Source organism: Triturus cristatus, chromosome 7 (assembly GCF_964204655.1).
Source record: "Triturus cristatus chromosome 7, aTriCri1.1, whole genome shotgun sequence".
Classification (NCBI taxonomy): domain Eukaryota; kingdom Metazoa; phylum Chordata; class Amphibia; order Caudata; family Salamandridae; genus Triturus; species Triturus cristatus.
Genome location: NC_140590.1, coordinates 1,583,972,561 through 1,583,984,587, shown reverse-complemented (window position 1 = coordinate 1,583,984,587; position 12,027 = coordinate 1,583,972,561). Strand labels below are relative to the sequence as shown.

At 45.1% G+C, this 12,027-nt stretch overlaps 1 protein-coding gene across 6 annotated transcripts in view; it reads right to left on the bottom strand.

Moving 5' to 3' along the window:
- Positions 1 to 12,027, bottom strand: part of STAU1 (staufen double-stranded RNA binding protein 1) — a 385,539-nt gene that overhangs the window by 314,741 nt on the left and 58,771 nt on the right. For all 6 annotated transcript variants that reach the window (XM_085619433.1, XM_085619434.1, XM_085619431.1 and 3 more), the window contains one exon: positions 7,987 to 8,125. In XM_085619433.1, coding sequence (XP_085475559.1) covers positions 7,987 to 8,125 — 139 coding nt within the window. The remainder of the gene's footprint in view (positions 1 to 7,986; positions 8,126 to 12,027) is intronic.

The following is a 12,027-nucleotide window of genomic DNA, read 5'->3' as shown; positions in this document are numbered from 1 at the left end:
TAGGGGGCTTTGTGCTGTGTAATTGGCATTCAAATCGGTTTGTGTGTGAGAGCCAATTAGGGCTTCCATTTTACAAACTGTACTAAAGTGACAAAAAGAACAAAATCAACATATCAAAAACCTACTGCAAGTGTACAGAGGCTATTTAATCTGTTTTATTTGTTTTAAATTGGGTTTGTCTGCTTAATACTAGTTTTTGGGGTGCTTAGCAAAGGATTTTAAAGTGTGCAATAGCATTTCATGTAAGATCTGAGCCTTGCCTGCAGTGCTGAAGAGAAGATGAAACGTGTGTATTGGACCAGTCTGTAACTAAGGAGCTCTTGAGCAGTGTGTCAGCTTCCTGCCTCCTCATCACACCACTTGCAGGTAAAGCAACTGGGCGGAGCCCAGAGGCACCTGAACAGGCCTTCGTCCTCCCCACCCACTTTGCACAGCCCCTTACATTTAAGGTAATTTAATCTATAGAGCTAGTGTTTCGATTGGGATTAGGGCTGGGGCTTCTATTGGGTACCAGCCCTAGGGTTTCTATTAGCTGTACAGCTTCCCAAGGCTGTCGTTTAAACTTTTGGTAGTAGTTTACACCCCCACTAGGTGCCAGAGGTAGGTTTTTTTTATTTTCTGGTAGTCTCCTACTGGTTCCCACAACTAGGGGTTCTACTGGCCTTGGGACTTACTATTGGTGCCTATGGTGTAAGGTTTCTGTAGGTAGTAGGGCTTAGAGCTTGGCCTCCCATTGTTTTACATAGCTAGGTTTTCTATTTCCTGTAGGGTTTAGGTCCCAGAGGTAGGGCTATTAGTAATTAGGGGTTATGGCTTGGGATCGTATTGGTTTCTAGGGCTAAGGCTCCCCTTGGCCCATGCCAATGGATCAATAGAGGGTTTAGGAAGCCCAGATAAACCATCAGGTAGTGAATGCTGCCTGCAAGGTGGTTTGCAGATATTAGACAATTTTATACAATTTATACAAAAGGTTAAATTTAAAGGTGAATCTTAATACAATTTTCACAATGATTTGCCGTAAGGGATTTCCCAAGACATGCCAGTTGTTCATCAAGGATGTAAAGGTTCATGGAGTTAACACATTTTGTTACCCCAGAATTTGATTGATAACGTCAGAAACTGGAAGCCTCAAATGACGCTAAAGACCCAGCAGTTAAATAAATCAACAGACACTATTTTTAGGTTTGCCGCTATGTAGGAACTAGTCCCATAAGGGAAATGTATACGATATACAACAGCAAATGCGTCTCTTTGTATCTTGCTTTTTCTATGTAATGATTGAACTTTAAGATTGCTGTTATGTAAACCGTATAAAGATCATATTGACTGACAAGCCAAGAGATTATTGTGAGAATTAGGAAGCTATATAATAAAGACTGATTATTTTCTGTCAAATGAAATGTTCTGTAAATAAGACTTGAATGGTCAGAATTACTTCAATTCGAAGTGTTCACTACATAAAAGATCTGCAGCAACACCTCGGGGTTTATGAATAGTTTCCGGTGTGTCGGTTATGTTATATGCAGATGTTACCAAACCTTTACAATTAGCAATGTGCACAGATGGCATCAACAATTAAAAAAAATTACAAATATTTAAAAAACTGTAAAAATGATGTAACTGATGTAAAGCTCAAATAACTATCATAAGTGGCAAGCTAGACAGCATAAGGAGTGGTTCTAAAGCAACCAGGTTTTCAGCTCCTTCAGCTTAAGGAGCAGATTAGAATAACTAGGTTTTCAGCTCTCTGAGGAAGACTAGTAGGGACTCTGGGAGGGCGTTCCATAACCCGGAGCAGAGTGAAGAAAGAGCGACTGTTCATCTGGGCGTGCCTAACTCTGGGACCTATGAAGAAAGATAGATTAGGGGTGGTAAATCGTGGTAAATCGTGGAAAGATTGTGCAGATACTGGAGGTCCTGAGCGGGTGTAGATTTTATACATATAGCACAATGCCTTAAAATTGGCGCGCTTATCCATTGAACGTGATGAAAATAATTCTGACTTACAGTATGTGTAACTCGCACTAATAGAGGAATCTGGGCACAAAAGTGCATACAACACAAACTATGCCAAATTCCAATGAGCACTAATTAAGCCACATTAAACCTTGATATACTGATGATTAATGAACAGTCACTACAGACACACAGATGTGAACCTCTGGCAAACTATTTCTTAAAGAAAGTGAAGAACATTTATGGCACTAACAGACCCCCTCAGACCTTATGGATATTACAATTGTTAAAAGCCAACATTAACATGGCTGTACTCTGCGCCTTTTCACAACTGACTGCAGAGGACGTTATGGCTGTCGCATCCTCAACCAAATCAGGCTCTCCACTCGATCCAGCATCGATCGATATTCTAGTGAAAGGGGGAAATGTGATGCTTATTGCCTTGACTGAGCTGTACTGTAAATCTTTCCCTGAATAACTAGGGTTCCAGAGGAATGGAAACAGGATATTGTGCGTCCACTACTAAAGAAACCAAATTTAGATCCAGAGATAAGTAACAACAGACCTATCTCCCGGCTACCTGGGGTTAGCAACTTTTTGGAATAGATAAATCAATAGAAATATTACAGATTTTTTTGTAAATTAATAACATTCTTCATCTTACACATACAGGTTTTCGTGCTGGGTGTAGAACTGAAACTGCTCTTTTGAGGCAAACAGAAGATCTAAAAATGCTCATGACCCACGGCAGTGCTGCAGCACTGATCCTTTTAGATTGGAGTGCTGCCTTTGATAGGGTCTCCTACCCTAGTCTTCTCCAATCTATGGAGAAGTTGGTATCACAGGTCTGGCCCTTAGGTGGATTACCTCATTTTTGTACAAGCAAAGCCTTCAGGTTAGCGAGGGCCCTTTCAGGTCATCTAGACATCAGTTGCTTTGTGGAGTTCCAGAGGGCTTGTGTTTGACCCAGACACTTTTTAACAGTTATATCTGCCCACTGGCAAACATCATTTGTTTCTACAGCCTGAAAATGGTATCCTATGCAGCCGATACACAGTTTACTGTCACATTGGCACTAGTCATGGACACCATTGCCGCTGGGCTTAAAAGCGGTCTAGAAAAGGTGTCTAAATGGATGGCAGACAATTGCCTACAGATGAATGGTGAAAAAACTGAGGTCTTGATACTAGGGAACAAACCAGCGCTCTGGGATCATATTATCTGGCCATTGTCCCTAGGGGAATGCCCAGTCCCCAAGTCAGAAGTAAAAATCTAGGGATGGTTCTTGACAATTGGCTAGCCATGGTTTCCCAAACAAAAACAAAAAAAAGGTAGCTGGCAGCTGTTTTGGTCTTTTAAAAGCACCATGAAAGGTGCTGAAATGGCTCCTGCTCCCGGCTCGCAGAATGGTAATTCAAGGTCGGATTCCGTCACGCCTCACTTATGGCAATGCACGTTACTTAGGTAGTCAAAAAACAGTTAAATAAAAGGCCTCCAGATCATTCAGAACGCTGCGGTCTGGATATTGTTAGGTATCCCAAGATAGATAATGCGCTCAAAACTCTCCACTGGTTGCCTACAAGCTGCAGGATCTATTTTAAGGCTCTATGCAATATTTATCACGCAAATAATAATACAGGGCCGCTGGTCCTCCAGCAACAGGCCACTATTTACCAGGCCAAAAGGGACTTGAGGGCAAAAAAATCTTGAGTTGCTCCTTGTCCCAGGGATCAAGAGAGCGAGGGGAGGAGGTCAGTCTTTAACCTAACTTGCACCCAAGCTTTGGACTGATCTACCCAGCAGCCTCAGAATGGAGGACAGTGTCATGAATTTTAGGAAAAGACTTCTTTTCCCTTCATTTTTAATCCTCAAGCCGTCGCTCTTACTTCCTTTGCTAGTGCTGGGAAGCCTGAAACTCGGGTAGCCATGCGCTTTATAAAACTGGTGAATAGGAGGCATTGCCAAGATGGCAGCCGAGGGAGATGATCCTCTCCGTCTCTGTAGACCCGCTGCCATAGACTAATGTTTCTGCCCTGCTACAGCTGCCGGCGGGCGACTGAGGTGCGGAGTGTGCCAGGCTGCTCTGTGTCCCCCCCTTTGGACACGATCGGACGCCGGGGGCACGGCCAGCCGTGCTAGGAAGCTGGCGAGTTGAGAGCAGGCCCATAAGGGAGAGTGCCGACTTGAACGGACCTGCCTGCAGCAGCCGTCCCGCCCAGTGCTTGTGGGTGGCCGTGAATTGAAGGGTGCCGGCAGCGGCCTTGGCTACTGGACCTACATAGGTCCCAACGAAAAGGAGTGAGCAGGTCGCCTAGGCCTAGTGTACACAGGTCCGCGGACAGGAGAAGACCCGGACGGAAAGAGCCATGTCTGCTGGAGAGGGTGATCTGGGATCCACAGGGCCTAAAGCCTTTGAAGCATTTGAAGCACCCGAGGTGGAGCACGCTGACACGGGTTACTGCTATCCCGCTATGGTGTAGGAGCGGCCAAGGGCCCACGGGCCACAGGCGGAACCCAGGGCCCAGGCGCACCAGGTAGGTGAGGTGCGAGAACTAGAAGGGACAGCCCTGTGGTGGAGGCCTGTGGCGGTGCTCGGATTAGGGCCGCAGCGATTGCTTGAACTAGGGGCCTTATTCCCCCAGAGCTGGCTGAAACGGAGCCCGCTCCCCGAGTACCACCTTGCCTGGTGGACAGCACAGACCTGGCAGAGGCAGGGGATGCAGCTGTGAGCCCTTAGCTCTTCTGGGGGGTATATATCAGCGCACCAAGATTTTGGTGGCAACTGACTGCCGCTCGAGCGCAACTGGCTGGTATCTACCTCAATAGAGCTGAATATGCGGCTCTTCATTTACACCATACCATCTACGTTGGGGGTGACAAGGGTGGCCGCCTTCTAGCCAACCAGCTATGCATTCAGCAGCAGCAGAAGAAGAAGATGGGCGTCCAATCACTCTTTGATGCACCGGGGGCACAGATCACGCAGCCATCGCAGATGCATTTAAAGATTTTTATGCGGACCTATACTCTGGTCAATGTCTGGACCCTGCAGACGGCGCAACTTACCTTGCTAAGTCACACATGGCCCTCCTCTCTTCCGACCAAATAGCCTTGCTGGATCAGAGAGGAGGTGGTAATCTCAGCGATCTCCTGACAAAAGATTTTGAAGTCACCGGGCCAGACGGCCTCCCATCCATATTCTATGAAACATTCTGTCAAATCCGCGCCCCCCTCCTAACGTGGGTATTTAACACCTTTTCACCCCCCGAAGCTATTCCCCCCCTGATTGCTAACAGCTTTGGTGTCGGTCATCCCTAAGCAGGGCAAAGATAAAAAACGATGCGGTTCATATCGACCGATATTTCTACTGAACGTTCTCAAACTATTTACTTGTATCCTAGCATCCAGACCAGGCCCCTGCATGCCGTCCATTGAAGGCCAGGATCAGGCGGGTTATATTCCCCAACGCCAAACTAGCGACAATGCTAAGCAAGTGCTGCATATCATAGAGAAGGCTTCTCGCGCCCCGGGAGAATATATGCCTTTAGCTGTTGACTCCGAGAAAGCCTGTGACAGGGTTCATTGGCCTTTCCTAGAACAAGAGCGGGTCCACTCCGACATCACTGGGAGCTTCCAGGCTTGGGTACTAAATTGCTATGCCCTCCCCACAATGTATGTCGGGGTGAATGGATGCATCTTCGCACCCTTCACATTTGGAAGGGGGACTTGACAGGGGTGTCCCTAGTCCCGGATTATTGAGCCCCTGGCTCAAAGAGTCTACAACAATCCCAATATCATTGGGACCACCTTTGATTCGGGGGCAGGAAGGGGGGGGGGGGGGGGGGGGACACGGGTGGAATAACATAGGATTAGCTTATACGCCGACGACGTGTAAGCACCTCTGGATGTCCTTTCCAGCTTTTATGGCAGAACTAGAGACATTTGGTCTTGCCTCTGGATTCAGAGTTAATGTATCAAGGTCCCACGTTTTGAATCTATCGATGCCCCCTGCATTCAGAGCTTGCCTCACTGCACAATACCCTAATCAGTGGGCAACATAGCCGGTCCCTTACTTGGGGATCAAACTGACCTCCACTGTCCAAACAACCTCATCCCTTAGCCATCAATCCCTAAATAGCCACCTTCAATCTGAGTTAGTCCAATGGAGATCGCAGAAGAGTCGCAGCCATCAGGATGACCATGTTACCCAAAATCATGTATCTCTTTCAGACGCTTCCCCAAGCTCCCCAGAAAGGGATGATTCCCAAACTACAATCAGAGCTGCATCAATATGTCTGGGCTGGGAAGCGACCCTGAATGAGGAGAGAAGTTAGCTATCTACCTCCTAATGCAGGAGGTCTCGGGATACCAAACCTCCAACTGTATTTTGAAGCAACCTAATTACGATAACTGGTTGAATGGAACAGGGATGAGTTGGAGCGACACTGGCTCTTCCAGGATCGTGCGGTGGCCGGCACCTTCCTTTGGAAGATTCAGTTTTTAAAGAAAGCGCAAAGGACCCCGGAATCTGTATCCATCTCCCATCACAAGAGTGACGTTGGAGACTTGGGACCGGTGTGGCACTAGGTATGGCCTATCTGCTTTTCCCTCTCCTTTGACGCCCCTACTCAATAACTCGGACTTCTTAGCGGACAGCAGCCCCGGGGCATTTATCAGACGGTGTCACTCTTCATGCCATTCGGCAGAACACATGATGGACGGACAAGGGCGATCCCCTTTACACAATTGCACATGGACTACACTATTCCTGAGACACAGCGATAGCATTACTGGCAACTGCGCTACTGGCTCTTGCATCCTGACAAGAAGATAGCGGTGCAGAGACAACTCACCCCATAGGAAAAAAGGCTGCTTTCTAAGACGCCTGACAAACGATTGATCTCATCCCTCTACACCTTCCTCACCCAAACCTCTAGACATGCCTACAAAACTAACTAATATCGTTGGGAGAGGGAGTTGGGGAGATACTTGATCAGTAAGGAATGGGAGGATATATATTACCGGGTCTGCCATACCACGTGCAACACAGTCCTTACCGAAACACTTACCAAAGTAGTCAGGTACTGGTACTTGACCCCTGAACGCTTGCACAAGATCAATCCGAAGACAAGCGCACTCTATTGGAGGGGATACGACATGGGGGAGACACTGGAACATCTTCTGTGGGATGGCCCACACATTCAGGCTTACTGTTCACAAGTGCTCGACAACATCGACCAACACCTGGACACACAAATCCCTAGATTTTCTTTGTACACAAACTTAGGGTTAACTAATCTACTCACCTACCCCCTAAAATCGGGGAAAGCAGATTGGCTTAGCCCTGGGCGCAGCGATTCAAAATATTTTATTACACTGGGGGACGGCACGCCTACCCACACACTTGGGCTGGATTCACCACCTTTAGCTTATCATAGGAAAGGAGAGGATCACCCTCTCCCTCATCAATCAAGGGAAGTCTTTTGAGAAACTTTGATGCCCTTACTTATCCCTCCTCACGCAAGAATTTCAACAGCTGACTTGCCCCAAATCCCTCCACGTCCTACGACTCTCAGAATTGGTCTATACCACCGACAGTGAGACTGCCTCATGAACACATTGATAGCATCTATGCACGCACAGTTACTGAAGCACCTTGAGTGTTTTTTTTTGGGGGGGGGGGGGGGGGGGGGGGGGAATAGGGGTGTAATATGTTTTGATTTTGTTTGTTGCTCCTTTGTTCCAAGACTGGTAGATTCTTAGGTCCTTGTTATCTACACTACCGCTTGCATTGTATTTCTTGGTGTTCAAGAATAAAAAGATTTGAACCATAAAACAGGTGAATAGAATAGAACAGCCTTGTATCCTGGTAGTTTCACAATCCATCAAAAAGTAAATATTCCTTTTCCTAGAATACAGCAATTTCTTGGCAACACGGATGTAGATGGGAGCTGCACTATCACATGGCACCACAACATGATTTACAAATCCTATGTTGTATATATCATTACTGAATGGTAGTACAGTACATACCGTGGAGCATAACCACCACCTCTCATATTGTAGTTGTAGGGGGGTCTCATTCCGGTATATGGATCAACAGGTTTGTACAGAGGTTTCTTTCCAAGCTTCATGCAAAGTGCATTCAGTTCAACTGTGGGTGTTACACTGTCTGAGAAAACAAAAAACAATTAAAGTTATGCTATAGTTGCGACAGTCTGCAGTCCATTGAAGAGATTCAATAGTTTCTGTACAGTAGGTTACTGCTCCACTAATAAACGCAAACAAGGTTTTGATCTTCACTGTTCTCCGAAACACATTTACAAGGGAAATAATACGGAAGCTGAACATAATCTTGAGTCCTTTATGGTGCAGCAGTGTGTAGCACACTAGAAACTAGCCAGTGAAATTGAGAATTAGATTGTGTACTTTGGGGGCGTGGGGCACCCAGTGATGGGTGTCTTGGAACTATATTTGAAGAGCTTTGGGACAGCATATTGATCAATTGTATCGGAGAGAAAGGTCCTAGAGGGAGAGATGGGTGAAATATTTTGGATCGAAAGAACAGTCAGAACAAGCTGAAGAAGGGATTACAACAGAGTGCGGGGAAGAACAGAACACTCTCCACAAAATCTAAGATGGGAAAAGGAAGCAGGGTGGGAGGTAGTAAGCATGAAGTCACAAAGGTGAGGGCTGAACTGCCCACAGAAATGGAAGCATTAAATCCTTATCAAATTATGGTTTCAAAGACCATGGTAAAGTTGTCAAAATCTAGAAGTGTTGTCTGTTGGAGGATGGAAACAGATTAATATGTGGAAGTAAATGGTGTCAAGACTTCCAGCAAAAATCTTAAGAGTTGGACAGGAGTTTGGCCTACCCAAATGCTGAAGAAGACCTCAAGTTCTAGCAACATGGGCTCTCTGTAAGGGTAAATTCAACCATTATTTCACCAATATTCATGTCATTTTATTGGACCAGGATACTTATTTAGCCAAAGAACATTGTATTGGGTTCTAATGCACGTCCTTTCACAACCAAGCAACACAGCATTTGAATCTTTTCATACAGCAGTTCTGCAATCTCAACACAAATTTATTTAACATGTGATCTATTATATTTACGCAAAATTCAATCTGCACATAATTCCTGTTGTATTTTATTTAAGTATAGGAGTGTCCCTGCAGTGGTTTCACTATTTGGTAGAGCCAGTTGGTAGCACAGTTTTAAGATCAGAAGGTCCACTGTCCAATAAAGGGTGAAAGGTAATCTCCTCCAGGTGTAAATCCTTGTGTAATTCCTCAATTGTAGTTGTGCTTCAGGACTTAAAACAAAACTGCAGTATGAAAAGATTCAAATGCTTTGTTGCGAAAGGGTGTGTGCATTAGAACAAGACACCATGTTTTCTGGCTAAATAAGTATGCAGGTCCAATAATAAGATACTCATTTTCGAAATAATGTTTTGAGTTTATCCCTACAGAGAACCCCTTTTTCTATAACACTAAACACTCCGGTTCTAAAAGGGTTATACAGGCTTCCCCCTTCCTTAGAGAGGAAGTTGGCCTCAAGGACTGGACTGCAGTGATCAGTGAAGTGGTACTCCGGGGCATATGGTAAGGGAGGCACATGACTGGCAAGTAGATGCATGAACTGGGAGGCTAAGTGGGGGAAAAGAAAGGACAAGATGACAGAAGGTAATGCCATGGTTGAGGGGCTGTCAACAAGGATAGAGGGTTTAGGAGCATTATCTAGAGACAAACATGGATTCTGAATAGGAGATAGATTTTTTACAGCAAAATTATTATTATCTTATTTGTTATTGAGAATTTGCCTTCATCACAATACGGCATTCTTGGAACACAAAAAGCAAAAATTGCAAGCATGACAGTTAAAATGTGATGCCTGAAAACCTAGCAGCGAGGGCCATGGCAATTGCGACTACATTTACTAAATGCACAGGTCTATGCTACCTCGCAGTTACTAGAATAGTATTTTTTAAAGACAGGCTTACTTTAAGGTCTGCATATCAATACTATATTGTAGCGCCATTTAAAAGACACAAAGCAAGAAAAAGAAAAAGGCAGATGGTCATGCGTTTACATTGTGATGGCATGTCTTTTTTCCTTCAGTGGGCCTACCTCATGTTGCTCTAAGCACTTAAAAGATATATTCCCAATTCAAAATGTCTTTATGACGTCAATTAGAGCAACTAATTCAGTTTTAATCTTAGTCACGTGGAAGGAGTTCCATAATGCTGCACATTTAGCTGAGAAGAATACCATTTTTAAGTCTGGCGTTAGCCTTGACCTTTGATTTTATAGATATTGTATACATAATCTACTTACATAGCATACAGCATGTGGGTGAACCCACTTAAACCACTGGCTACTTCAATGTGACTGACGGCATTATGCCCTTTCACAAGGAACACATCCACTTGCAAAGCAGTTCCCACAAGTGCCAGGTACTACTTATGTAATTATGCTTTTTGAGACAAAAAAAAAAAATGCTTAGGCTTCCAGTTATTTAATTATTTTTTTTTAGATTGAGGAGCGCCTAGCAGATGCGACAAAAATACAAATTCTGCAAAAATCATGACAAAACAGACAAACAATAGGAAAGCGATGGCAGTCGATGCCTTTACTAATACTGATTTCCTTATGCCAAGAAGCAAATCTGTCCTAGAATCCTCAAATGAGGTGGTATGACTGAGGTATATTTTAAAATTGTACAACGTTCCTTTAAAATTAATTGAGAATGCTACGAGTGTGTAAAGTTGCACTAGAGATCCAAAGAGGCATCACTTATGTTTCGACAACCACTTTAGAGCTTCAACCCCAGAAACTATAGATTTCATCCCTTATACAACGGGTTTCCCTTCAAATTTGTTTTATATAAGGCCTTATGTAGGTCGGGTCCTTCCAGTGCTCAGTCCTGCAAACATCAAATCTAAACGTAAAAAGACATTTACAAAAAAAAAAAATCTAGATTATTGCAAGCAGACGGCATTATGCAGTGTTGCCACCAGTGACCTGCTGTCAAAAGCATAAGGGACAAATCAAAATAGAAAACAGCTCATCTGGTGCTGTACTCTGTTGGGCTCAGTTAGGACGGGTGCTAGTTTTGGTGCACGTATGTCAACAATGGGTAGTTGAAGTTGACTGGCATGAGAATTGTAGGACATTTGCACATATACCACTGGATAATTTACAGTCCAGCAGAAAATGGTTTGGCATCTGTTGCAATTGTGCTGAAAAATCTAAATGACTTAAATAGATGCTCTGGACCAAGATTGAATGGTTAACCAATATAAATAATGTTCTCTACGTGCTGCACTTTTTTTTTTTTTTAATTTGTTAATAAGCAGCAGTACAAAACAACAGTCGAACACGCAGTTTTCCACAATATAGAGCAGTTCAGTAGCAACTGATAGAGACAAATACGTAGGAAACAGTTCCCCAACCCTATACATCTTCAATATCCTCCACTCCACGCACACACCCCTGGGCCCCCCCACATCAGTCTGAGTCTGAAGCATCGTCGTCTGAATCTGAGGGCGGGTCGCAAATGCCACCCCTGAATTTATTCCACACCCCCCATACTTTGCTCCATTTAAGAGGGCAGCCCCGCCTGATGAAGGCCAACCTCTCAGCAAACATGGCCTCGTCCATGTCGGCTCCCCATGCGGTTAGCCTCGGCAATTCCCCTGTTCCCCATTTTTGGGCTATGTTGCGTCTGGCTATCATGATCCCTAGCGTAGCCCATCCCTGCGCCTGGCGTGAAAGGTAGTTAGGTTCCCATATATTCAACAGGCAGCGCCTAGGTTCCGGTACCAGTGGGACTCCACCCCCCCCCCCCCCCCCCGACTGCGACAGCGTCCCTATCACCTGCTTCCAGTACTCCTGGAGCACAGGGCATTCCCATATGGTGTGAAAGAAATTGCCCACCTCCCCGCAGCCGCACAAGCAGAACGGATGTGGCGCAGTACCTATGCTGTGTAGGGTGTGCCTGGTGTAGTAAGAGCGGTGCAGAACTCGGAGCTGCATTAGCCGTAGCCTCGAAGGTATACCCGCCTCC